Source organism: Meriones unguiculatus, chromosome 16 (genome assembly GCF_030254825.1).
Source record: "Meriones unguiculatus strain TT.TT164.6M chromosome 16, Bangor_MerUng_6.1, whole genome shotgun sequence".
In the NCBI taxonomy this organism is placed as follows: Eukaryota; Metazoa; Chordata; class Mammalia; order Rodentia; family Muridae; genus Meriones; species Meriones unguiculatus.
In genome coordinates this window covers 11062285-11089954 of record NC_083363.1, presented here as the reverse complement: position 1 = coordinate 11089954, position 27670 = coordinate 11062285, and the positions used below count along the sequence as shown (strand labels likewise).

Genomic DNA, 27670 nt, shown 5'->3' with positions numbered 1-27670 from the left:
GCTTTACAACAGATTTCTTCTTTTAATAAACTGTTTTTTGAGAATTTTATACTGTTTTTTAACTATATTCTCACCTCTCCCCTATCTCCTCCGAAATCTACCCCCTTCCCTATCTACTTCACTTGTGTTTTGTTTTGTTTTTTTGTTTTGTTTTTGTTTTTTTAATAAAAAACAAAAACAGCTCTGGCAGTGGTGGGCCCAGTGCTTGTGAGGCAGAAGCAGGTGAATCTCTGTGTTCAAGGCCAACCTGGTCTACACAGAGAAACCCTGTCTCAAAAACAAACAAACAAAACCACCACCACCAGCAACAAATCTCAAGTCAAATGTGTGCTGTCCATAGACTGCTGGATATATGGCCTCCCACTGCATGGTTGCTCTACCCGGGGCCACAAAAGGACACTGACTCTCCCAGCACCTATCAGTTGCACATAGCATCTCAGCTTAGGGGTAGGATTTTGTGCTCACCTCCCCTCTCCACACTGGAATTTTTTTGGCTTGAGGTCTTATTTATGTTGTCACAACTGCTGCGAGTTCCTATGTGCTACTTTTCTTGCTATGTCTAGAAAACAGTTTCCTTGTAGTCACCTACACCTCTGGGTCTTACAGGCTTCCCTCTCCCTTTTCCACAGTGATCCCTTAGCCTCGAGGACAGGAGTGTGGCAGAGATGTCCTGTTTAGGGCTGATTTGCTCTACAGACTCTTTTTTTTTTTCCCCCTAAAGATTTATTTATTTATTTTATGTATGTGAGTGCTCTTTCTGCATGTACACCTGCAGGCTAGAAGAGGCCATCAGATCTCATTACAGATGGTGGTGAGCCACCATGTGGTAGTTGGGAATTGAACTCAGGACTTCTGGAAGAGCAGCCAGTACCCTTAACTGCTGAGCCTTCTCTCCTGCCAACTCTACAGACTCCATCAGTTCTGGGTCCGTGTTGTCATCTGCTGCTTCTCTGGTGAAGTGAAAAGATGCGTTAACTATGGAGATAATGATAAGTAACTAGGAGTCAACCCAATACTAAGTCAGTTTAGCAGAATAATAGTGTAGATTCTCCCCTAGGGCCCAAGACCTACCTGGCCACAGGTTGTTGGGCTGATAATGGTACCAAGCATGGCATTCATCTTAGAAAGTGGGCCTTCAGTTCATCCAGGAAGTGATTGGTCACTCCCATGGTATTTGTGCCATTGTGTCTTGTTTTGTTTTTTTTTTTTTCTCTCTCATCTTTTCTGTTGACATTCTATAAGTTTTGGTGATTATGTTTTAATTCAGAATACACTTTGATACTTCTTTTCATTTATTTTCCTATTATTTTCACTTGATTTGCTTTGAACAGTCCCGCTGTACTGCCTAGGTTGGTTGGCCTCAGACTCCTGGACAAGAGCCACTCTCGGTCCGTCAAGTAGGTGACTAACTTAGCTTTTTGACTCATGGCCTACTTAAAAGAATATCATTTGGTTTCTACGTATTTGAGGACTTAATGTTTCTAGTCTGATGTTTCTAGTTTAACTCCATTTTATCTAGAGAACCCTTTCAGATTTGTTAAGGCTCCTGTGGGGTCTCCGCATCTGGTTTGCTAACACTCAGAAGCCGCCGACCTGCTGCTGCAGAGATGCAAGTGCAGTTACGTTTGCTAGGAGCAGTGCTCATGGCCTCCCACTTTAGTTTTGTTTGCCTACGCCATCATTTGTTGAGAGGAGAATATTAGAATCACTTCAATAATTGCAGCTCTCTCTACCTGTAGGCCTAACAATTTAGAGCACTTCGATGCGGGTTGATTGGCTGGTTGTTGGTTTCTGTATCTCAGGCTGTATCACATCTAAAACGTGAGACGATAGGCCATTCACAGAAGACTGTATCATAGACCATACCAAGTGATCATGCTCAGCTCTCCAAGCTTGTGAGCTATGTGTGTGCAGGGGACTCCACATAAGGAGATGGCCTCCAAAGCTCAGGTTCTCCATGCCTCCCGGGTCTACAGGCTAGAGCAGAGGAGAGTTCAGTGGGGATCCGGAAGCCTCTTTCCCCACCTGCCCGTGTACTTATCCTGTTCATGCCTTAGGCTTTTCTAAGAAAGACAGGACAGCATGTTGCTCCCCTCCCCCACCTCCATTCTTTCTTTACTTTCTGCTTTCTCTACCTGAGGCTGCCTTCACTCCCTGAACAGAACTAGGACCAGGCCAGAGAGTGTGGAGTGAGAAAGGGTAGGCAGGCTGGAGTCCTGCTTCAGACAGCAGTTACAACAACACATTAGAATTCCCGAGAGCCAAGGCAGAGCTTCGTTTCCTTTTCTATAACTAACCCAGTCGGAGGTCACAAGAATGACTTCTCAGAGTTAAATGAAAAAGGTGCAAGTGTAGATAAGATTTTGATCTGAATCAAATCTAAGTTAAAAGTCTAAATCTTTTCATTTTACATTGTCTTTTTACATGGAACCTGAGTATATGAAAAGATCTTATTGTTTGTAAATATTACTGTGTTCCAGGGGTTAAAAATACTTGAACAAAGAGTAGCCCACTTTGTGGCCCCACCCATCCCTTCTGTGGAGTGTGCCAGCTAAAACGTGGCACCGTGAAGCAGTGAAACGGTTAGCATGTAGCATCCTCTGGCCGTCAGGACAGAGAGCAGTGGACAGTCAAGAGCTTCATATCTCTTATCTCTACAGGGCACCGCCAGCGAGCTCGAGTCTCCGGGCTTTTCCTGGGCCTGTGTGCTTTGTGCACTGCAGAGGCTAGATGATGGTTTCGTGGTCACGGTGGAGTGAAAGAGCTGTTTCCTGTTTTCAGGGGATCCCTTTTAATGCCAAACATAGCAGCTGGGAAACAAAGTTTTCCCAGAAGCAAATGTACTTACTGCATTTTGTCTAAACATAATTTTGACAGCAACTATTAACATCTATTTCCGGAAATGTCAGTGCTATAATTTTAAAAAGTTAATTTCTTAGTACTGTTACATAAATTACTTTCATCCGAGTCTTGTGTTTTCGCTTTTGAAAAATAATCACTCACATCATAGCCCAGGATGTCCCCAGACCCTGAGTTTCTCAAGTGGTACAGCTGAGGTGGGAGCCAGCACGCCTTGCCAGTGCGCGTTCGTGACCCCGCTCCACCACTCCCGCTCCTTGCCTGACACAATTGGATTTTCCTGCACGGGTGAAGGAGTAGAGAAATGACAAGCCCAACTCTTGAACGCCAACTTCTTTGCTGTGATCATCTGTAGATCTACATTCAAGGGCCGTAAATTTGGGAGCTATTTGGTAATGATGCCTTTCCAGTTACCCGGCCTGCATACTGCAAGAATGATGCAGCTGTTAGTGCTTCACCAACTGGCTGGGTTCCAGAAAGAACCTGAGAGGCTGGCCTGAAGAGTAAGTGCATATCTAGGTCCTTATCTTTTCACCAGATGTAGAAGTTCTATTCATTTTCCTTGCATTTTGCTTCCATGTAGCTTCCCATGCTGTAGGAAAAAACCTGCTGATTGTAGTGAAATGTTTGGTTTCCACTGTTCTTGGTTCATTTGAGAATAATTGTCTTAAGGGTGGATTTCCTCAGATAAAAAGCAAAGTATTACTGAACTGCCATGGGCTACATCTGTGCAGGGGTCTTAGGTTATCTCCATGCATGGTCCTTGGTTGAAGTATCAGTCTCAGGAAAGACCCCTGTGCTCAGATTTTTTGGTTCTGTTGCTCTCCTTGTGGAGTTCCTGTCCTCTCCAGATCTTACTGTTTCCCACTTCTTTCCTAAGGTTCCCTGTACTCTGCCCAAAGGTTGCCCATAAGTCTCAGCATCTGCATTGATAGTCTGCAGGGCAGAGCCTTTCAGAGGTCCTGACTTGTTCCCTCTTTTCTCCTGATGCCCATCCTCTTTGCCTTTCTGTATAGGGATTGAGCATTTTAGCAAGAGTCCTCCCTCTTGATTAGTTTCTTTAGGTGTACAGATTTTAGTAGGTTTATCCTATATTATATGTCTATATGAGTGCGTATATACTGTGTGCAAGTGGGTTCCATAGTAATAGGAACAGGGACTGTCTCTGACATGAGCTGATTGGCCTGCTCTTTAATTACCTCTCTCCTGAGGGGGGACAGCATTATCAGGCCACAGAAGAAGACAAAGCAGCCACTCCTGATGAGACCTAATTGACTAGGATCAAAAGGAAGGAAAAGAAGACCTCCCTTATCAGTGGACTTGGGGAGGGGCATGCATGCAGAGGGGGGAGGAAGGGAGGGATTGGGATGGGAGGAGGGAGGGAACCACAGGGGGGATACAAAGTGAATAAAGTGTAATTAATAAAGAAAAAAAAAAGCAAGGCATTAAAGCCACACATGGTGGCGTATGTCTATAAGTCATAGAACTTGGGAGGCAGAGGCAGGATGATCAAGAGTCCGGTGTTATCCTCCAGTATGAAGTGAGTTTGAGGCCGGCCTGAGTGACATGAGACTGTCTGTAAAGGGAGCGAACACTGTGTCTTGGTTTGATTGACATGAGTCTGTCTTTAAAGGGATTGAACACTATGTCCTAGTTTGAGCAACATGAGTCTGTCTGTAAAGGGAGTCTGCTCGTGAACTCAGTGTTTGGAGGCTGGGGGTGGGGGGTGGGGTTGTTAAAAGTTTGAGGCCAGCCTAGACTACAGAGATAGATAGGAAGATCCTGCCTCAATAACAACAACAAAGATGATAAATACTGAGTCAGCACTTCCAATTCCAGTCTCAGAAATTGGATACTTGTAAAGCTAAGATAGGGGTATCCTGAATTCGAGGATAGACTGGGTTTATACATTGAGACACTGACTCAAGTGAAGAAGATGGGGAGGGAGGAAGGAAAACAGCTATCTCAAGTGTGACCTAGAAGTCATACAGACTGGGCCTTTCATTGCTTAGGATCTGAAACCTACAGCTCGGAGACACATCATACATGTCTGTGACTTGTCTCCAAGCTCTTAGCTGCTGCCTGCTAGTCTGTCCTCGGTAATATTCTGATTCTTCAGTAACTTTTCTTAAATAGGTTTATTATTATTATTATTGTTGTTATTGTTATTATTATTATTGTTATTATTATTAGCAATACTAAGAAATAAAAGGGAAACAAGCTAAGTAACATTGTTAAGATCTGCTTAATTTTGCTAAAAGCAGGATCATTAAATTATCTGATTCAAATAATTTTTAAAATCTCATTGTAAGTAAGTGTGTATAGGCCGTTTTTCTCTTGTGTTTTTCCTGGTTCGGATGCTAGCTCAGTGGTGTGGCAGCTACAGGGGAGCTGAAGTTTGACATGTTGGTTTCATTATATATATGGTTGCTTTGGATTTCATAAATGAGCTTAGCCTGAGGACATCCTGGCTATTTAGGGTGACCTCCATCTGTAGAAGCAGCTTACTTATAAAGATTGCCACCTCCTGATAAATAATTATGGAAAGGGCAAACAGCCATTAGGCGTTGTCAGGAGAGGGGAAAAGGAAGGAGGTTTCTTTTCTGAATGAGCTTTTTAAGTCTGAGAGAAAGAAGGCTGGCCTGCACATCTACCAGCACGTCCAGAACTTAATGGCTTCAGATAATGACTTCATCTGTTTAGCTCATCACTCTGCAGCCTGGGTGGGGCATAATGGGATATCTCTTCTTCACTTAGTTTCCTCAGAGGTGGCTCAGTGCTGCCTGGGGCTGGAATCGTCTCTTGGCTCCCTCCCTCAGGACTGGTGTATAGTGGCTAATGGCTGTGACAGAGCCTCTGTACACAGCCTCTCTTAGCTATACCTGCTTTCCAGGGTCATGAGAAAGACGGGCCAAAAGGATCTCTCCTTCTGTGACCTAGTCTGGGTCATAGTGCCCTTTCTGTCATGCTGTTTCTTTGGCCAGTAATGAAGCTATGCAGGAAAACAGGTGGCACACCTTGAGAGGGGGTGTAACAGGCTCTAAAGAGAGTGTGTCCTAGAAAGACTCCTGCAGCTGTATGTGCCAGACAGATCTCTCTGTGTGTGTGTCTCTCTCTCTCACTCTCTCTTCTCTAAGCAGTCAGAGAAGCTAGCACATGACGCAGGGTGGATACCACCTAACGCAGTTTGGGGAAGGTCAGCAATATGAAGGTGAGAGTTGGAGACATTTGAGAAGCATTCTCCAAGCTGGATGTGTCTTCAGGACTTTGAAGCAATAACCTAAGATGTAGCTTGTATCCTGGAACACACAGTAGCCATCCAGGTTGTTTTTCATCAGACATCAGCTTTTTATCAGAGGTACTTGGGCTGTGCCTAGGCAATCATAGATCCTTCTATCCTGGCCTCCAAGCCCTGGAGTTACAGGTGCACGTCAGTACAGCTGGCACAGCTCTGAAACTGAAAATTTCTGAGATACCTGAATGTTTTTGTTTGTGGATTCGGAATGCCTTTTGCAAACAGATGTGTTAAGGCATAGTTGATACATATTAATAAGCTACATATAAAGTTTATTTATATCCCACCCATCCATCCATCCATCCATCCATCCATCCATCCATCCATCTATCTATCTATCTATCTATCTATGTTTTTTTTGAGACAGGGTTTCACTGTGTAGCCTTGGCTGTCCAGGACTCACTTTGTAGATAAGGTTGGCCTTGAACTCACAGCAGTCTGCCTGCCTCTGCCTCCCTGAGTGCTAGGATACAGGCGTGTGCCACTGTGCCCAGCTTAACGCTTATAATTTAGTATCTTACATATACTTGTCAGGCTGTTCCCACCGGTGATAGACACGTTAGTACAAGTCCTCGTGTGCTCTGCACTCCCTCAGGTCCCACCTCTCGTCCCTCATTTCCGGGCACTCATCCATCTGCTGTCACTGTGTACATTTGTATATTTTATAACTGGATGTAAGTGGAAATAACTTACAGATTGGGAAATGCCTCTTTCACTTAGCATCTTTCCATATTCTTGTTTGCTACCATATATTTTATTTAGTGAATTGATCAGTTCTTTTGCTTAATTTGTTATTCTATGTTGTTTGTCAATTAGGATTTCTTTAAATATTCTGAGTTCAAGTCCTTCACAAAATACCTGGTTTTTTACACATTTCCTCACTCTCTATGACTTGTCTTTTTTACTCTTAATACCTTTTGAAGGACCAACATTCTTGATTTTAATGGCATCTAATTTATGAAGTTATTTTCATGGAAAATCTTTTATGGATGTTCTGGTGTTATATATAAGTGTTTGACTAATCCAAGATCTTAAGAATTGTTGGGTTTTTTGTTTTTGTTTTTTTGTTTTTTTTTTTCAGAAAAGGTTATATATTTAGGTCTGAATTCATCTTTATTTATGGTTTATGACATAAATTGAGGTGAATTTTGTAGCCTGTAGATGTCTAAGTTGTTGGGGGGGGGGCTCGTGTGTGATAGAAAGATTTAAAGGCATCTTAAAGACAGAGTGCATGGTCACCCTAATTTATATCAGAGATGGCAAAGCAAAGAGCACAGACCTTCTCTAAGACAAGGATGCCTCACCAGGATTAGTAATGGCAGCCATAGAAGGATTGTGTAGAAACGGATTGTAGATAATGGGTTTTTTAGTCTACTGTTACAGTGCACTCTGCTTTCATCTCCACATTCCTCAGAGGAAATCAAGTGCAGAGAAAACAAAAGCTGTGACCTTGCTGAGCTGAGTGCCAAGGGGGACGAGGTGTTGCCCTTGGTCTTGGTGCCAAGCGGCAGTGATACTTTGGGGTTAAAGCTTCTAGGTGGGAGCTTGTCGGGAGCAGCTCGGTAATGCCAGCTCCTTCAGTCTTCTCAACATGTGAAGAACTTTTTGTCTGTTTCTGTTCAAACCATGAATTATGTACTTAACCATTTACCATGGGCAGCCAGAGAGGTAATTAAATACAAGCAAGAACAGCTTGCAATCTCTTGCGTGACCTTTGTCCTCAGGAACTTTCAAATTATTTCTGAAACTATTATTTCCAAGCCTTTGAGAATTATGCCTTTTCCTGGGCATAATTTAACCGTTTTTTAATGACTCAGATTTATCATTACAAATATTTTTTTACTCACATCAACATCTAGTTTTGTATACGCTTTGTACTTCTGTTACCTTTCTTTGCTTTTCTCTTACAGTCCTCAGCTCTTTACAGCTGTTGCATCCTATGCCATATACCAAGAAAATAGCAAGAAAAACTCCTTTGCAAAATAAAATCAGAAAGAGTATGGAGTCAGGGATAAAGTGTCACACAGAGGACAGCTATGATAGAGCTCTTGTTCCCCTAAGACCTGGTCAGCTCTGTCCTTCATAACAGTGGTGTCTGTTGTATCTGGTCCAGAGTAAAATCTCTTGTGGTTTATCTTTACAATCTTTTGTATTAAAGGAAAGTGAATTGTGGAGTTTGGGGCTGAGCAGGAACAAGAGTCTACAGCACCAGGTTCCCCCTTTTCAGAAGTTTTACCCTTTCCTTCCGCCAGAACTACTTGGTAGTTCTGTACTTGGTACAGAGTAACACTCACAGGTTTAAGAAGACAGCTTGGTTCTTGCTGTAAGCGGCAAAAGAGGTTCATCGTAAGGTGAGCATGTTACACAGAGCATCTCTTTCCTGAGGTCATTTCCTTTCCAAGCTCCTGTGAGACCACAGGCATTTCACATCCAGGATGTCTGCACTTGGATGGCCTGGGTATGCTGGGTCAGGCTAAATGTATTATCTACATTTCAGAACTAGGAAGAGCCATGCCAGGAAAGACCAGTGGTCTTCCAAGTCTCCTGTCCATCTCCCTGTGAGTGGGCGAGGCAGGCAGGTACGCCTCCTGAAATTTGAGTTCCAGAGGGAAAAGGTATATCCCAGCTGTGTAGAGGGATTCACCATCAGTGCAGTGGCACAGAGCTTTTCACTGTGTATTGAACTAGTAGCATGCTGTGGTCTGTCTATGGTTTTCAGATGCCCTGACTTGTTTCTGGAATTATACTTCTCTTGATGTTTTCATACTTCTCTTGATGTTTTCTTATTCTTCTGTATTCAGCAAACCATGGCTGACACTAGAAAACCATCAGATTTTCTGCTCAAGTTCTTAGGTAGGATGAAGCCCACCTTTGAAGAGTCTCTTTGAGAAGCAAAGTTATGTAAGTGTGATTCTCTAAATATGCACTTTGAGAGCCCATGATAGAGCCTTTCTTCATCTCTGGGTGTGGCTAAGGAAGAGGAATTGGAAACCATTGTGGCTATCTTTTGGTACCCGGAGGCCTCTCCTGAGGGTGAGGAAGCAGTGTTTTACATTTTGTTCACTGTTTTTGGTTGAATCAACAGTGGTCAAGTTCTTGTGGTCAGGAACAGGAAAGGCAAGAGAAGGCTTGGCGTGCCCAGCTCTAACAAGAGGATCTGCATGCTCTACCAACTGTTCTGTTGATCCTCATACTTGGACTTTGTTTCCACTTGCATGTGAGAAAAGTGAGGCTCACACAAGTGAAAAGCCATGTGTTTTAAGCTCTTCCAGGTAGTTGAAAGCGGCACCCACATTGAAGGCCCTGCTCATAGGAGTCTGAAACTCATGATGCTCTGACCTCACTTGTCCTTTTCAGTAATGTTCTACTGAGAAGGTGTTTTTAAATCCATATGAAAGACTCAACTTGATTTAAGGTAGAGAGTAGTTAGCCTCTAGACTAAAGAGCTGCATTCCTTAACCAAAACTCTAGCATGAATTGAACAGCCTTCTTGGAGAAGATATTTGAACAGGTTTTCGATGTTGGTTGTGTGAGGTGCCTTGGTAGAGTTCACATCCTACACTTTCAGGCCCTGACCACAAAATTGATGACTTTTTTTTTTTTTTTTTAATCTAAGCATAAATTGAAAGGGTCTCCAGGGATGTTTTGGAATGCTTAATTCTCTTCCCCTCAAACATGCCTGTTCTCTTAGGAGTTTGAAGCAGGCAACAACTTCCACACACCGTCACCCTCCCATCTTGCTTTTGGCCAAGCCCTTCCCAGAGCAGATGTTGGAGGGTCACTGTGAGTGCCCTTTGAAATCAGAATTACATCTTGGTGAGTAATAACCCCTGCCAAAACAAAATTTAAGTCTGTGGAAATATCAAATCTGTAGAAATTTTAATTAAGAAAGACAAAACTAATTCTTAAGCTGCTAATAAAACTGCTCACATCTTGTCCTTCTTCATTAATCAGCTGCAACCCAGGGCCCAGCTTTCATTAAGCACAGTCTTGTCCCAGGAGCACTGTCCTTGCTGCTGAGGAGGCAGGTATTGCCAGTCTTTTGTGCTCCTTCCTGTTGGAAGGGTTTACAGGAAGCAAAAGACAGGGTCTTTGTTTCTTATGGTGACATTTGCTAACCTACTCTGTACTGTACCCCCCAAAGTAGGTTAATTTAACTGGAAAAAAAAAAGGTTAGAAATCCATTAACCTCCCAAACATACCTCATATTTTCTTTTTTTGTGATACTTCAATATATTTGAAGCCATGTCTGCAGCCAGTCTTGGAGCTTTGAACCAGTTGGGGACAGTGTCTTGGTGTCTTGGTTTGAAGAAGTTGTTGATGGGGGGACATAGCAGGTTTCGGAAGTAGGAGGGATGCTCTGTCTCCTAGTGGAGAAGAAAGCCATTTGGTACTCTGACACTTACCCCATAGTGCTTTTTTGTTTTTAAGAAGTAATTTCTTAAGGCTGGGCCATAATACATTACCATAAATTGCTTCCAAGAATCAACTACATTTAAGCTTTGTGACCTTTTAGTAAGTACTCCAAAAGTACTTGCCCCTGAGCTCTGCCTGGCATGTAGAGATACTGGGTATAAAGTCCTGCAGAATATCTGCTGATTTTAAAAATTGGGGTTAAAAACACATTGAACAAAATTTACCATTTACCTATTGTGTGTGTGTGTGTGTGTGTGTTTAGATATAGAAATAATCAGTGGTCTTGATTATGTTTGCAGTGCACCACTACCTACCTAGCTCCAGAACTCCCCATCAGCTCCCAGGGGAAATCTTCCACACAGGAAGTTGGCACTCCTATTTCCCCTCTTCTAGTACCTGGCAACCACTAATTTTTGTGTATTTGGCTTAGTTTCACGATTCACTCATGTTGTACTGTGTCCGCACATCATTCCTCTGACTGACAAATATTCTGTGCAGAGAAAGACTTTGTTTCATTTACCCATTGATCAGTATTTGGAGTGTTTCTTTTTGGGGCTGCTGTGAGCGATCCTGTTTTGACTGGTGTTTATTTGAACATCAGTGTTCAGTTCTTCTAGGCCTTTACCATGGAAGTACAGTTGCTAGGCGTGTGGTGGCCGTGGTTAGCCTGCTGAGGACACGTGAGGCTGCTGCTCAGTGGCTCAGTGCCTGCCATTTTTGTCTGGGTTTTGGTGGTGGAGATGGAACGCAGGGCTTTGCATGCGCCAAGCATATACCCTACCACTGAACTGCACCCCGAGTTTATTTCCTGTGCTGTTTTAACTAACAGCCGTCTTAATGAGTGTGAAGTGGCACCTGAGGCCGGCCCCATTGCGGTTAGTGGTGTTGGGCACCTCTTCATAAGTGTTGTACATATTGGCCACTTTAATGTCTTCTTTGGAGAAATGTCTGTTCAAGTTCTTGTCCCGTCAAGTTTGGGTAGATAGGTTTTCCCTCTGTGGTCATACTGCATGTTTGTTTGTTTGTGATGGGAATAAATCACTTTCTTGTATGCTACCTGCAGCTACTTTGATCTGCATAGGCTCTTCCCAACTCTCCACCACCTGGAGGGCTCTAAAGCCAAGTCCAGCCATTCAGTCTCATTGTAGCTCAGAACGTAGTATTGGCTTGCTTGAAAATTAAGATGCAAATAATAGTTGGGTGTGGTGGCGCACACCTGTGATCCCAGCACTCAGGGAAGCAGAAGCAGGCGGATCTCTGTGAGTTTGAGGTCATCCTGGTAGTCAAAGCTACACAGAGAAGGCCTGTGTGCAAAACAAACAAACAAACAAAAAAGATGCAAATAAAGTTCCACCTTGTGTTTGAATAGCATGGCCTTTTCAAACGTTGCTCTGTCTGTAGATTCCTTCCTTTTTGCCTTGAGGCTCCACGTCAGAGGAGCTGTGAGTGTGCTTCGCCTCACGCTGCACACTCTCACTAATCCCGGTGCTTCTTGCCCCCATGTGAACTGCTTGGCATATCTGGAGAGCAGATTTGACTCCAGGTCATGTTCGGCAGGAACTGGCTGAGGTGCTGTGCACGGTAGGAGCGGTCATCTTGCTGTGGTGTCAGTGTTACTCTGTGTGACACTCTGTGTGATTACTCTTTTCAAATGCTGTCCCTCTAACTCTAGCAGTCAGAAGATCATTACTGTGAAACCTCTTCACAGGGAAATTCTGGTCAGCTGTTTGCTTGGCTTGACTAAGTTTTTTGGCCAGGAAAGCCCTGTCTGGTTCTTGATTATCTCCCTTGATTTCCCAGCTTCCGGGCTGGGGTGGGTGTGTCCTGCGAGCACCCTTATGAACGTAAGGATTGCATGCTGTGGGAGGCCTGTCCATTGTCCTTTCCAGCTCATCTTCCTCCCTCACGTCACCTGAAGGAAGGGTTTCAAGACCTGGACAGTTAGGTCACCAGCTTTAGGGTTGAACCAGGGAGAGGAAAACCTGAAAAGCTGGCAGGTGTTTGTGGTATGCAGTGAGGATTCTGGTCTCTGGTAATACACCAGGCCCTGCCTTTGGAGGCTCACCAGTTCTGCCATGGCTGCCCGACAGGAAATTCAGGAGGAAAGACTGGTTTTTGCTAATGGCCTCATGTGTTTGAGCCGAACATCAGGCAGCTGTACTGTGTAGCACAGAGGCAGCATTCCTGGTGACAAGGAATCACAGACTGTACCAAGGAGTCAGGAGTCAGGGATAAATAATATGCTTCAAGTACCCACTCCTTATGGACCTCCTTCCTCCAGAGGTAGGTCCTGTCTCCCGAAGTTTCCACAGCCTCCCCAGATAGTACCACCAGCTGGGAAACAGGTGTTAAAAAGAAGCCTGGGGGATAGTTCATATTCAAACTCTGATAGCATGTCCCAACATCTGAACTTCATGGTTTATCTTCTTCTCTTACAGCAGCTTGGCTCAGTCTCAGGAAGGAAAGGGCATAGTAGCACAGGACTCCCGCATCTCTCCTTGGGGCCTTCTTTTAAGAATACTGGGAGAGGGATTAAAAAGAGGTTATTTTTACTTTTTTACAAATTGCAACCCTCCGCCCCAGCAGATAGCATTTCATACCCAGGCTCCCAGTCGGCCTACAAAGCCCCCTGGCATGAAGATTGGAACCTGCAGTAACTTACTCCTGCTCCTGCCTGCTAGGTTTCTTTTTCACTTTACATCACAAAACTGGTTCTTAATGAAGATGGCTGTACAATGTGTGGTCTGCAGACTCTGCTTTTCATAGCCAAGGGCATACGGAAGTAGATGATGAAACATGAATCATGCTCTCTGGCTTCTTGCCAGATGCCCATAAAATGGCATTTCCTTAAATAGATGAGACCTTTAATAGCTATTAAAAGAACATGTGGTCTTTAGGGGTGTATTTTGTAGCCTTTAATTAAATTTCAGACGAATTCTAACATTTCCAGGTTTGTGTGTGTATGTGATGTGTATATATGTGTTTGTGTGTACCCGTGCATGTGCGTGTAGAGGCCAGAGGTTTGTGCCAGGCATCTTCTTCAATTGCTTTTCCACCATTTATTTTTGAAACAGAATCTCTCGCTGAACCTGTAACTCAGCAGTTAGGTTAGATTGCCTTCCTGTCAGCAAGCCCCAAGGATCCTTCTGTCTTTATCTCCACAGTGCTGGAATTGTAGGCCTGTGCCCCTGCCCCCTGATTTGTTTGTGAGTGCTAGGACATTAATACAGGTCCACGCAAGCATTTCACTAACTGAGCCATCTTTCAGTCTCCATTTTTAGGTGTTTTGTGGCATTTTAAATACATACTGAGATTTATGTATGCCTTGGCTTTCATATTCTACCCCTAAATACCCAATGCATTCAAAGGAATAAAAAGACAGGCCCCATCTGAAGGCTACTGACAGAGGGCTCATCCCTGAGAGAAGTGAAGGTGCAGGGGCCTGGGCTTCTCTAATCCAGGCCCTCCCAGGTGAGTGTCACAGGTGACATCACATGTAACAGGAGAACATGGTTTCTGTGCTTTGTTGTAGGCGTTTCCTGGGTGAAGCTGTGTAGCTTTTTAAAGATAATTTCACCATGGAGCCCAGGCTGGCCTTTTCTGATTCCTTCTGCCTCTGCTTCCTGAATGCTGGGCATGTAGGCCTGTGTCACCACGCTTGAGTTCTGGTTGGACCTTTCTTGCACTCCTCTTTTGATACACATGACAAAACTCTTATTTCTGTGTCCTGCTCAGACATAGAATTAACTGATCTATGGAAAACATCAAAACCAATGTGAAAATGAAGTTTGAAGTGTGAGTTTAGCACTAAAACTGGAACTGTAATTACTAGTATATTTTTTAGGTCCCAGTTTGCTTGTTTGTTTGTTTTAGAAAACGGATCTCATTATGTTGCCCAGACTGTCCTCAAACTCAGGATCTTCCTCCCTCAGCCTCAGAGTGCTGGACTTACAGGTGTGTACCGCTTTGCCCAGCCTCTGCTTCTTTTTGTTGTTGTTGTCCTGCTTCTTAAGGTTATTTCCTTTTCTTTTTAAGAAGTATTTTATCTTTCATTTTTTATTATGGTGTCCATGCTGGCATATGTGAGTGCAGGTGACAGTGGAAGCCAGAGGCATTGAATACCCCTGGAGCTGGAGCTGGAATTACAGCAAGTGTAAGCAGCCTGATGTGGGTGCTGGGAACCAAACATGGGTCCTTTGGAAGAACAGTACATGCCCTTAAAAGCTGACCCATCTCTCCAGCCCCAAGGTTTATCCTAATTTTAATTCTGTGCGTATGACTGCTGGAGGAAGCCCTAGGTGCCCGGGTAGCTGTGAGCCGCCTAGTGTAGGTGATAGGAACACAGCAAGCAGGTGGCAATGTTGCCTGTGAACAGTAGAAATTTTGTGCCAAAATTGGGGTACATCTTTTTTCTCTAGAAAAGTGAATTTGTGGCTGAAGAGATGGTTCAGTGGGTGGGAGCATTTGCTGCTTCTTGAGGACCTGAGTTTGTTCCTTGGGACTCCATGGTGGAAGGAGAGAGCCAGGTCCTGCAGGTTGTCCTCAGACCTCCACACATGGGATTGGCTGCTCAACTGCTGTGTAGGGATTGGAAGCCACACCTTCAGCCTGGAACCCTTCCTTAACCTGCAGCCTAGAGGCATCTCTGGGGACAGCCCTGAAAGATTGGGGTTTACCTTGTGCACTAATGGCTGCTTTTTAAAAACTAGAAAAGTTTGCTGTCTGTCTACTAAATGCCTCTAGAAAGAGTGCCTGAAAGTTTGGCACAGTCACCGTTGTTGGCCTCTGTGCCGTGCTTTCCTCTTGACTGGCCATTGCTCACTATTACTTTAGAGATTTTGTGACCTCTTGGCCTCTGAGCAGCACTACTGCATTGGTTACTCTCCTCTCAGATGTCGGTTTCCATTCCTGTATGTGGTGCTGCGGATTACACCCAGGGCCTCATGCAATGATAGGAAAGTTCCCACCACCAAGCTGCACCACAGCCCTTATCTTCTGAGCACTCTCTTCCTTTGCACACCAGTTCCTCTTCCACTGTTTGGTCTCTTCATGCCCCATTAAAGGCTTCCCCTCCCCCCCCCCCAGCATGACCACTGCTTTGGGGAGTTCCAAGGCTTCCTCCTTTCTCCCTACTGCTCCACTACATCGTCCCTGGTGATTCCACTGGCAACGTGGATGGTCCTCCATTTTCTCTTTTGCTGAAGTCTCTCTTTTGACTTCTGCACCCAGGCATCAGTGCCACTAGCCCCTTGTTTAAAAGTTAACACATCTAAAATGCACCTCCTTGTGTGGACAAACCCCCTTCCCAGTGAGTTCTGCTTCTGTGAAGGTCACTACAGGCAAAAGTTTGTTCTGCCAGGAGAAGCCAAGGGCTATCCTTGGCACCACGTGCACTTCTCCTCCACGTGTCTAACCTGTCACCACGTGGATTTACTGTAGCTCCCAGGTACATCTGTAGCCTCTTTCCCTTTCCTCTCCGGCCACAGAGCTCTGCAGGCAGCAGTCCTCGTCCCCAACACAGCCCCAGCCCAGCTCACGTTGGTTCTTCTGGTTCCTTTCAACCACACTTTCCTTTGCAGCCCTCTTTTGACCTGGACTGTGTCAAGTCCACATGTGGGCTTGCTTTACCCGTCAACCACCCCTGAGTGCCAAGGCTTGACCTCAGGGTCTGGCCTCAGGTGAGGATGGTCCTCAGAAAGAAGAGCTGCACCTATGTCCCTTCCCCTCCTGTCATGTACCCAGGTTCAGGTCCCCTCTCCCAGGCAGTCCCAGGTGCTGGCGCACATATAATCCCATGTTCAGAAGCAGACCTGAGGTTGTCACTGTCTTCTTAAGGGACTCTGAGCCCTTTACTTTTTGTTTGTTTAATTCTTTGAGACTTTTATACAATGTGTTTTAATCACCCCTCCCCCACTTCCTGCCTTATCCCCAACCCTCAACCCCACTCTATGCCCTCCACACACAGGGCTCCTTCCAGATCCACTCCCCCTTCCCTACCCATTCACTTCGAGTCTTCTTTCTTTTCTTCCTGTTTTTATGGTGATGTCACGAAGCCTTATTTAAGGCCTGCAGAAAACAGACCTACTACTTTCTGTTTTGAAGTAAATGATGATAGATTGGATCTGGTGTCTTAGCACCTGACTTCTTTGTAGTGAGCAGACAACTTGAGAACTCTTCAGGTGTCTCCTAAAAGCTTAGCAATTTATCATTATGGTGATCTGACATTTATATATCTACGTTACTGAAGCCCAGGACAGGTACTATCAGTTATGTGTTCGGGAAAACATGAGGCCTGGCCCTCCCCCCATCTACAGGCTTCACACAGTGGTGTTGATTTCTTTATTTCTTTTTTTTTTTTTCTGAGTCACAAAAAGTTTAAGTTTATACCACTTGCCAGGAAAGCCAAAGGTTGACCTTTTGTTTGGCCACTGTGGGCAGGTAAACTGACAACACATTGTATAGAGCAGCAGTCCCCAGGCAGGCCCGCCTGTCTTTGCTGTTGTCCTGAGAGGGCTGTTCAGCCTTGTACTTGCAGGGACAGAGCATCAGCTCACGCCTGCTGCACTGTGGAGTCCAGACTGAGAGAAGCAGTGAGAGGCTGGTTCTGGTGGCAGCAGACTGAGAGCTCCGGGATTTCCCACCCATCTTTAGCAGCCTGGAGCCTACCCACAGTCCAGCTTTGGGAACAGATGGTAGCCTCTGCAGGGTGGGCACTCGGACCTCCAGTGCGTGATGAAGGGAAAAGCTGTTCTCTGGTGGCTTGGTGTGACTTTTTACTATTTGGTGTATTTCTTTTCCAAGCTGCTTACCTCTCTAGGTGTCACTGGACTGGAATAACCACATGATGAAGAGCTTTACATGTGGGCGGGGGCTTCCCCTCCTCCGTTTCTAGCACTGAGCTCTTTTTTTTTTTTTTTCCTTTGCAAGCAGTCAGGTTTGCAGACCTTTGTAGATCAAGCAGAAATTATTTTATTAGTAGCAAGACTTTTAGCCATGAACATTAAAAACAGCGACATATCTAGAGTGGTTGGGGGCAGGAGACCTGCTCTCGCAGCTGGCAGCCTTCTCCCACTTTCCAGGGAGCACTCCTGTGTCCAGGCCTGGCATCCTTCCCCACTGAGTGTTCTGGGAGCAGGTCTAGGCAGAGACTAAGCTGGTACTTAAGGTTCCTTTGGGTTCACTGCTTAATGGCCTCATGGTCCTTAAATTACTCACCTCTAGCCACCTTGGTTGTGGATGGGAGCTCAAAACATGGCCAGCTTGTCTAAGTTTCACCCTTTATTTTGATCTGAAATGTTATCACGTTTCAAACAAAAGCACCTCTCACCTGGATCCTCAAGCCCCCTGCTCCAGTTCAGGAACTGTATCCTGTGTCTATTTTGAGGGGAGGAGCAGAGTAGGGAGGCACAGGACAGCAGCAGCAGCTTTTCCCCCAGCAGGGTGGGGTTTGTCTGGAGGAAGCATTTCTTAGCCAGACAGCTGGGGTGCAGGAGCCTCTGCTGTGAGGCGCAGTGAAGCTAGGCACGTCCACAACCCTGTGAGAGCTGCCTCTGTCCTTGGGAGCAAAAGGGGGCACCGACACAGGAAGAAGAGGTTTGTCTTTTTCCAGCAGTGAGTGACCTCGAGTGAGATACTGCCGCTGGTCCTGCACAGAACTCTGTGTGTCACTAAAAACTTCCTGCCCTGGTGTCTGCACAAAGCCTGTGCCTTAGCCCCTGCATCGGTCACTCAGCTGCAAGTCCTGGAAGAATGGAAAGGCTCCTTTTAGTGCCCTTAGTAGACCCTCCTCCTTGGCATTCTATGAACAAGAGATCTTTAATTTTCATCTTATACTGGACCTTGCTTACATGTCATTGGTCAGGCCTGGCCCATTCATTCGTGTGTACTATATGGGCAAGCCACCCTCCGGTGAGAACTAACTCCGCAAGCCCACCCCCTCTTTTAAGACTGGCCTAGAGTGGGCTGCCCAGCGGTAGGGCACTGGCCTACCATTTGTGGGACACCCATGCCAGCACTGCAGAATGACAGTGGCAGAAAACTTGAGCTCAGCAATACTTAGTTGCTTCTTGTGTAGCGTTTGAGACAAAGGCTCTAGTCCCTGTCATGTCTTCTGCTGCAGAGAACCTTGGGCAGGTATCTCATCTCTTTCTTACCTCTTCTCCCAGTTTCCTCAGATAGAGCTGGCTGCCTTCCCAAGATTCAGTTGAGAAAAGAGACAAAGGCAGCTGCGTATGACTGTATGTTTATGCCTCATATAGAGCTATGTATGGGAGGGGAGGTGTCTTCTGTTGGTAATAACTGCTATACACCATTTATTTCAAGGTGACTAGGACATCATCAGAAACCCCTTGCGGATGGCGGCTGTTAGGCAGAGTGCACACTGTGGGGGAGGGGAAGGGACAAGAATGGCCAGGAAGGCTAATCAGTTTGGTCCTGAGGGGGGGAACACCCTTCAGTTCCTGTTGAGGTGCAGCACTTTGGCCACCACCAGTTTATGCCACCTCTCCTTCCAAGTCCAGTCAGGTTGCCAGCCTTTGTGTTCTCATCTGCCTTCCTTCTCCATACAAGTTTCTAACAGTGTGAAGCAGATGGGAGAGGCCGGAGACAGCAGGTGGTCAGACTGCCCACTGCCAGTGGAGCCACTGCACTTGGCAAGGTGTGCTTGGTGGACAGAGGACAGGAGTCTGCACATACGCTTTCAGGGCAAAAAAAAAAAAAAAAAGGGCTTGGCCATGATGCTGATGAGAACTTGCCTTCATGCTGCTCCATGAAGGGACCACCTAGATGTGTTCAACACTGGACAGCATGGGGACAGCCTCCCAGCTCAGAGCATGATCTCCAGTGGTTTTAGGATTTGTCATTTTATAAAAAGGAGTAAAGGTGGTGAAGTGTGAGCTGTGAAACCACGGTCCATACCGCTGTGGATGTGGTGGTATGACTCTAGGGACCTCTCATCCCTGGGGGATTCTCAGGCTGGGTGGTTTGCCTTCCGTAGTGAAATTGCCCTTCCTTACCTCCAGAGGCTGGCTCTTACTGCAGTTGAAAGTGGCATGCAATAAACTGAGATATCAGGTGGTAGGGAGCTGTTCATAAAGTGTGTGCCAGAGCCCGGTGGATTTAGGCCACTTTTCACCATTAGTGCCCTGTTAGCTCCTGTGCAGAGTGTGTTTTCTTGTGTTGTGTTTCCTCTGAGATGCAGAGTGGCTGGAAGGATGGGAATTGTGTTGTTACTAATATCCCCTGCCCCCGCCGCCTCCCTAAACCAAATCAGTGAGTTTATTGGAGTCCCTTAGAAGAGTGTGAGTGAGGGGTTCCTTACAGGATCCTTACAGGATCAAGGCCTATGTTATCAAAAAGCCCACTCCAGTGTAGATTATTCACAAAAGCCAATCTCTCGAGCATCTTACATAACTTACAAGCAAATAGCAGAGTCTCTTCAGTGTTACTGGTGTTTGTTGAGAGTCTTACAGTGGCTATATATCTCATGCTGGCTTTGAACTCACTATCTACCTGAGTACTAGGATTATAAGTATGTGCCACATTGCCTAGCTTGAAGGTCTTTTAAATACTTTCATAAATAATGAGGAACCTCATTGGTTGTCACTTACATCTGGCAGTTTGTATTATTACCACAGAAGGCTCTAGAGAGGCCTTTCCATGTGTAGAGCAGCGTATAGATTATTTCTCAGGCCCAGGCTTTACCAGGCAGGAGCAGTAATCTGTGGCTGGTAGATACGTGGGGTGGGAGATCCTCAAAAGGTCTGGTGAGCCAGGTGCGATGGTGCACGCCTGGCTGGAGTAATCCCAGCACTCTGAGAGGCAGAGGCAGGTGGATCTCTGTGAATTCAAGGCCAGCCCGGTCTGCAGAGTGAGTCCAGGATAGCCAGTGATATACACAGAGAAACCCTGTCTTGAAAAACAAAAATAAAAAATAAAAAAATAAAAGGCCTAGTGATGTTCACAGGGTAAGTACTGGGACGTGGCCCATAGCGTGCTCTGGTTCCTCCAGAGAGCTCACCCCGTGCCTTCCTTACCCTGCATTCCTCCTGAGACGATCAGAAAACACACTGCATTCCTCTTTTTCTTTTCCCTCAGAATATCGACATCACGAACTTCAGCAGCAGCTGGAACGATGGGCTGGCTTTCTGCGCGCTGCTACACACCTATCTCCCTGCCCACATACCATATCAAGAACTGAACAGCCAAGATAAGGTGAGCCTCGTTAGCAGCTCCCTCACCCCAGCCTTGCCTCACCACAACCTGTCCTGTTCTGGCTCGTTCCCCCGGATTGGTAGTTTACACTCAGCCAGCCGGACCCTGATCTACCCATTGCCCATGTAGCATCATTTCTAGTGGGAGTATTTGGCTCTTCTCAGGTGACAACATTTAGGATCACGGGCTTTAAGAAGTGCTAGAGAAAAATGATAGTGGCATGAGCAGGCAGGGCAGTGCCAGCTAGCCTGGGCTAGCCTCCTGTCACCCCAGGACCAGTGCTTCTGCTCAGACCTATTCTATACCACCTGTCAGAAATGACAAAGCAAACATTATTCTAGTCCCAGGCTATGGTTTGAGGTGTCGTCCTCAAAAGGTTCTTGAGGTCTCCTACTTTCCCTTACAGTAGCCCAAGCCCAACAGAAAAATCTTGAAGATTCCCCATAGGGGGGAATAGTCTTTTGACAGGTGTGTGCTTCTAGTTTTGGAGGTCTGTATCAGGTTAGCTTAGGCCTTTGTGCCAGAATGCAACTTCCTGAGTGAGGAAAGAAAAAGCAGATAGAGCCATAGCTGGCTGGAGCGGATAGTGTCACGGCCCTGAGGAGTTAATGCCTGTCCCTCGTGATCTTCAGTTGTCTACACACAGCACTGACATTCTTTTACAGAAAAGGAACTTCACTCTGGCTTTCCAGGCAGCTGAAAGCGTTGGGATCAAATCCACTCTGGTAAGCCCCTTACTGAGGCACTGCTGACAGTGCCTTCTGCCGAGGAAAAGAGGTCGCAGGTGGGCTGGGCTGAGGGTGCAAAGTGCTCACAGGGCCTCAGCTGCTGCACAAAATGCTTCTCTTGAAGAGGAAGCATCCAAAGGAGTGGGTAGCTTGTGACCACAGTCCCAGCAGCCTTGTTGAGCTGTTCCTCGTGGTTAGCAGGGTCTGGGGCTTCAGAGGGAAGGTGTCAGTGTTACTGCACTTGGCACTGTTGGCTGGTCTGGAGTGGTGGTTCTCAACATGTGGGTCGCGACCATCAGAAAGCATGAGTGTTTGCATTATGATACACAGCAGTAGCAAAACTACAGTTACGAAGTAACCATGGATTTGATCACTGGGGGTCACCACAACATAAGGAACTGTAATAAAAGGTCTCAGCATTAGGTAGGTTGAGAGCCACTGGTGTAGAGAGTGAGTGCCAGGGGTGTCCTGAGTCCAGAAGATGTTCTGGGAATTGTATAACACTGCCCACAGTTCCTCACAGGGGCCATATGAAGGGGCCAGAATGCAACTCATGGTGCACAACACTGGTTGTGGAAAATGAAGGGCCTTTTTAGGCTCCTGCCCTGCCCGTGCTGGCTCACACAGACAGACGCCTGTCGGCTCGTGCTGCCCTCCACGAGCCTGTTGCCTCAGTGTGCAAAGGGATGCTTCTACACCTAGAGGGACTTGCTCTACACAAGGAACTGCCCAAACCTGCTCCTGCTCCTGCTCAGGGCTCTGCACACAAGAAAGGACCTGTGGGACCAGAGCATTCGTACGACCTTAGGATACCTGCAGGTCTCCAGGTCTACCCCCTCAGCCTTGGGCACTGCATGAAGTATTTACATTCATAGTTAATGCTATACCAGTGTTTACTATGAATGTGTCTTCTGAACTCAGAGAAGCATGCTTGCTCAGGGCAGCTTCTATCCGGCTGTGTGGGAAGAGATCAGCACTATTACTGCAGTAGGACATTGTACGCCATGGATGAAGTGTTGTCACATGTGAAAAGTGGCTAGGTGTTTCCTGAAAAGGAATCCATGGTCAAGATTCGTTCACTAAGCCAACTGACTTCTGTCTTCTGTCTTGAGTCTCTCAGGACAGCCCTTCGCATCCCATGTGCTCAGTGACGTTTCTGGGTTCCTCAGCTGTAAAATAGCCCTCTCAGACTCTCTGGCCCTGCCCTTTAGTTACAGCAGGCCCTTGTGATAGGTACTGAGACACCGGGGCAGGACAGGTCACTAGCACTCTGCAGAAGGCAGCTCAAAAAGAAAGCCTTTGGTTACTTCTGACACTGTGGTGCTGTGAGCCCTAAAGTGTCTCAACAGAACAGCCTAGAAAGGCCTGGAAAGGCCTAGAAAGCCTGAGGAAAGCTTCCAAACCAAAGTCCTTCCAGCCTTGGCAAGCTATGGATGGACCAGAGAAGAGGCCCTAGGGGCACAGGGATGATTGTAGTAGAAGGGGGTGCTCACAGGGGCCATTGGAAGTAGAGCAGGTGCTGGAGGCCTGTCCACTGAAAGAGGCAATAAGCCTTGGACTAAATGCTGTCTGCTGCTTGCTGGGGCTAGACGCCCAGAGGGGTGGCCTGGGGGAAATGAATCCTAATGGAGATTCTTCTTCACCAGGACATCAACGAGATGGCACGCACCGAGCGACCCGACTGGCAGAATGTAATGCTGTATGTCACAGCCATCTACAAGTATTTTGAAACCTGAGCACACAGGAGAAGCTGCTACCAGCTAGGGACCTCTGCAGTCACCAAGTGACACCAACACCATTAGCTAGAACCCCTAAAGCTTTCAGCGACTCTGGCCTCCCTGAAGGGAGTGTGCCCAGCTCTAGGCCTCCGCATTGGAACTGGAACTGCAGACCAGGCTCTTCCACACGGCCGTTCTCGGGAGCAGGAAGCACAGCACACGTCCAGCTTATTTCCAGAGGCCGTGCAGCTCCAGCAGCGCCCTGGAGTGTAAAGAACATGAAGGCTTGTGCCGGCTCATCTTGGAAAATGGGATTAAACTATGGGAACCGCGGGTTAGTGAAAGCTTTAGCCATTGCACTTCTTGACTGTCATCCATGTGATTCCCAGGGCTGGGACAGAGCTGGCCTTGGTCCCTTTGTGTGGGCCTGGGTTCTATTGTGTCAGAGAAGAGGGTCAGTACCCCTTCCATATGAGAGGGCCGTCCTAACCACTGTAGTTAACTTAGAGGCATCAAAAACGCAGCCTACAGGCCCACAGCTAGCTGAGTCTACATGCCACCACGCAGATTTCTGTCCGTAAGAAGCAGGTGGCACACTCAGTGGGTGCCCAGCCACTTGCCTCCAGCCCCAGGGAAAAGACCAGTCACAAGTTGTTTTATTGTAAGCAATACCGGGGAAAAGAGCTCCTGTTCTGGTACTACCAAAGTTACTTGTTCTAGTAAGGATAGAAATGCAACACAAAACGTGGGCGATAGCATGGTGAGAGTAATCGTTCATGCAGCGGGGGAAAAGAGGACGTGCTTTAGGGAGCCAGAGATTCAAGTCATTGATGGTTGCCCCTCCGGGGCAGGAGTTAAGACAGTGCCTTAGCCCTGCACCAGGACAGCCGAGCCCACACCTGCATGAGTGTCCTACATGTTGGTGGGGACTCTGGTAGAAGTGGCGCCATGCTGTGCCTGGGCTATGGGGCCTACATCACGAGCCAAGGCCTTACACAAGTCTGTTGATTTTCTGGCTGGAATTTAGCAGCCCCTTTTCGGGACTAGGAAGCCCTTATTTCATGTGCCTGACACAGAAATGTTGTCTGAACAGTGTCAAGACCTGTTACTTCCAGGATACACTTGGTTGTCACCTGCAAGCCACCATGAGGAAGACTGGCCATCAGTTGAAACGGGATCACAACGTCAATACCTAGATGGATGGCGGGAATGCCTTCCAGGAGGCGCGCCCAGTCCACACGTGGACTGAGTGAGGATCCGTGTTCGAGCAGAATGCTTAAGACTGGGAACTTGGTGTGTCTGTGGAACCTAGAGAAGAAAGTACTTTGAACGTCATTATTAGGAAGTGGTCTGTGTCTGTGTTTTGCCATCAGATGGCCAGTCGCATTCAGCCAGCCTGCCTGAACGTTTCAGTGCGGCAGCTCAGGCTGCAGAGTGTGCCACAAGATCCTCGTTACTCTGTCTGTCCCAGCCTCCCTGGTCCTCCTCGGCCAGTTCTCTTCCTGCTCTGCCGATGAGCAGCTGTCAGGGTGATTGGCTATTCATGAGAGAATCCCTCTGAGCTTCCAGCCTCTGCTGCGTTTGCCCTCACTGAGGCCTGTGCACTGTGCGCGAGGGTGTTTGACCCAAGGCCAGGCTTTATTTATTATGTCGTGAAGAACGGTTGTCTTGTTACAGAGGCTTTCCTGGGCTTGCAGCTCACAGCTTCTGCCCCTTGCCAGCTACGTGAGCTTCATGCCAGAGTAGACGTTTGCCTGAGCTTCTGAAAGGGTTTGGAGTAAGTTGGCTGCTGCTGAAGGGCTATGTTCATGTAGAGATAACATTTCTGTGGAATCTGTAGGCCTGGGGTAGGCCTGGAGTACGTAGCAGGGACAGATGGTGGGCTAGAAGACGAACTCGCGAGAGTGCGCGCACGCACAAACACACACAACTCTGGGCACTATCACAGCCAGGGCCATGCTGCCCACGTTTGTGTGAGGATCCACAAGTCTACAGGTGACGCCAACAGACCATTGCCCTCTGCCTTCTCGAACAGGACCCTGCAAGAGCACTGCTGGCCCCGTGGGCATGCTTGTAGGTGGCCGTGCGTTTTAAAAGTAGTGTTCGAGAGTTGGTGGAGTGCCTGCCCGCAATGTCGAGGCCCTGGGTTGTTCCCTAACACCACGTAAACTGGGTGAGGTGGTGCACACCTGTAACTCCAGTACTTGGGAAGTAGAGGCAGGAGGACAGGAGTTCATGTTCCTGCTGACTGCATGGTGAGTGTGGTGGCAGCCCTGGCATGTGAGACCCTGCCCCCAGAACGGTCATAGTTGGATCTCCTCTCGTTCTTTCTGGGAAGCTCCAAGATGTAAGCTTGCCTCTCTTCCCCAAAGCACAAGCATCCCTACAGAAGGGCCAGTCACCCTTCTGCTGTTCTGTCACGGGCTTCTGCTGATGACTGATACTTTGTCATTTTGTTGTAGTAAATACTCTTGAATGTATTAAATTGTCATGCTTTGATTCCCTAATTTGTTCTCCCTCTCTTCTGTTGCTCCCTGTGACCTTACACAAACCAGAGCTCTCGACCCTCCTGTGGAACTGCAGCGGAAGGCACGGGTGCCCCTGCTGCAGGTCCACCTGCTGTGGCCCCCTTCCATGGGGAGTGAAGCCCCCAGCCGAGCCCACGTGTTTGATCAGGGTGCCCCAAGGGTTTTTGTTTTCTTTTTATAAGTCTTCACTGTTTAGAGATGGATTTCAGGGTGTATAGAATTACAGGGGCGGGGCATTATGCCTAGAGGAAAGTAGATGGGCAGTTTTTCCCTGCGCATCTTTTCTCAGTGCTGGGGTCACACTCAGCAGGACCTGGCATGTGCTACATAAGTACTAAGCCTTCGAGCTGTAGCACCACCACCCTCACTGGTGCATCTTAGTCCCCCCAACCTCCCTGCTCAGTGGTGCACAGTGTTTCGCATCCAGTGTGATGGGGTTGGGCAGTGCTGTCTTTCAACTTTGCACATGTCACATGCAGAAGAGGTCTCTGGGCTGACTTGCCTGCGCACATGGTACCCACGACGGGCATCCTCCCTGGGCCCAATGCTCTCTGGGATCTGGAGTCCCAGTGAGGCCGAGACTCCAGCTGACCTGAGTTTGGACATGTCCTCAGAATGCCCACAGAGCCATGACCTCCAGTGGAGCCAACTCTGCAGAGGCCGAGGACAACCCACGTGACCCTATCCTCAAGCCTGGAGTAAAAGCCCCGTGCTGAGTTCCTGGGGTTGGTATGGCAGAGGTTAGAGCAGGGCTGCCCCAGCTCTTCCTCACCATTTGAACATTGGAGAGCAGCGGGTACTTCCTGCATGGCAAGAGGAGTGCTAATCCTGCCAGTGACTCTTTCGTCTGTCCCTGAGACAGCATGAGCCCCCTCCATAGAAGGGGCCCTCAACCCTGCCTTCCCCATGTTGTATGCTGACCCCGAGAGGCTCCTGTGTACCCTAGCCTATCTGCCAGGAGTCCCACAGTTACATCCTCCTCTGTCACAGACCTGGTCCTGCCTTTCCCAGTCAGTGCCTTGATGAGGGGGAGGTTCAGCATTTCTGTGAGAGGCAGCCCTGTCGGAAAAGGAAAATAGAAAGTCTCCCAGATGCTGCAGTGTACCTACAACCTCTGGGAGGAGGGCACCCACCCAGTCACCAGCCTTCAGCCCATCCTGACAGGGTTAGCACTTCCCAAAGTCTCAGGGGGGCTGTATTGTTTGAGGTGGTTCGCTAGTGGGGAATGGTCAGATGTGAATGGTCTTCAGTGTGGCCACCAGGCTCTATGTTGAGTTGCGAAGAGGGGGTCCCAGACTGCTGTGACTCCGTTCTGGTGGAGCCTTGCAAGCAGCATGTTGGCTTCCCCGGAGGCCAGGTGGGGATGGAAGGAGAGGAAGCCACACTTCTTGGGGTTGAACTGGCATGAGGAGGGTCAGAGGCATGTGGTTTACCAATAACCACCACCAGGCCCAGTGCGCCCAGGGAAGACTGCTCTTGTCACGGAAGCTCCCAGATGGTGTCTGCCTTAATATGAGGAATGGGGCAACGGGGTCTCTGCAGTTTGGGCACTGAGTCCCTAAGAAGAGGGAGGACGAGAAGATCTTGGAATGGCTGCGAGCAGGTGTGCCCTGCCTGTGGTTCTTGTGTGGGCTGGACCCCAGGGTCTTTTCCGCCAGCATCTGGAATAGGCCAAAACTTCCAGCCTCTGTGGGCATCTAATGTGAGGGAGGCCTAGTGGGTCCCAGGGCTGGGGGCACAGGGAAGTGGCTTAGGGCCATCCTTGGGGGTACTAAGGGGCAAGCCCTCGTGCAAAGAGCTGCAGAGTGCTGTCGCTTCACAGCATGGGGCCAAGAGAAGGCACACACCTGTACATACCTCAGGACTGCACCAGGTTAGTCCAAGGTTGGACTGCGGCCCAGCTACTCTCCATCC

The 27670-nt window shown here is 47.5% G+C and overlaps 1 protein-coding gene across 2 annotated transcripts in view; it reads left to right on the top strand.

Annotated features, from left to right (window-relative positions):
- Specc1l (sperm antigen with calponin homology and coiled-coil domains 1 like) overlaps positions 1-25735 on the top strand; it is a 99124-nt gene extending 73389 nt beyond the window's left edge. For both annotated transcript variants that reach the window (XM_021646063.2, XM_060369364.1), the window contains exons 14-16: positions 20666-20782; positions 21448-21507; positions 23157-25735. In XM_021646063.2, coding sequence (XP_021501738.2) covers positions 20666-20782; positions 21448-21507; positions 23157-23246 — 267 coding nt within the window. In that variant the 3' untranslated portion in view covers positions 23247-25735. The remainder of the gene's footprint in view (positions 1-20665; positions 20783-21447; positions 21508-23156) is intronic.
- Positions 25736-27670: the final 1935 nt, after the last annotated feature.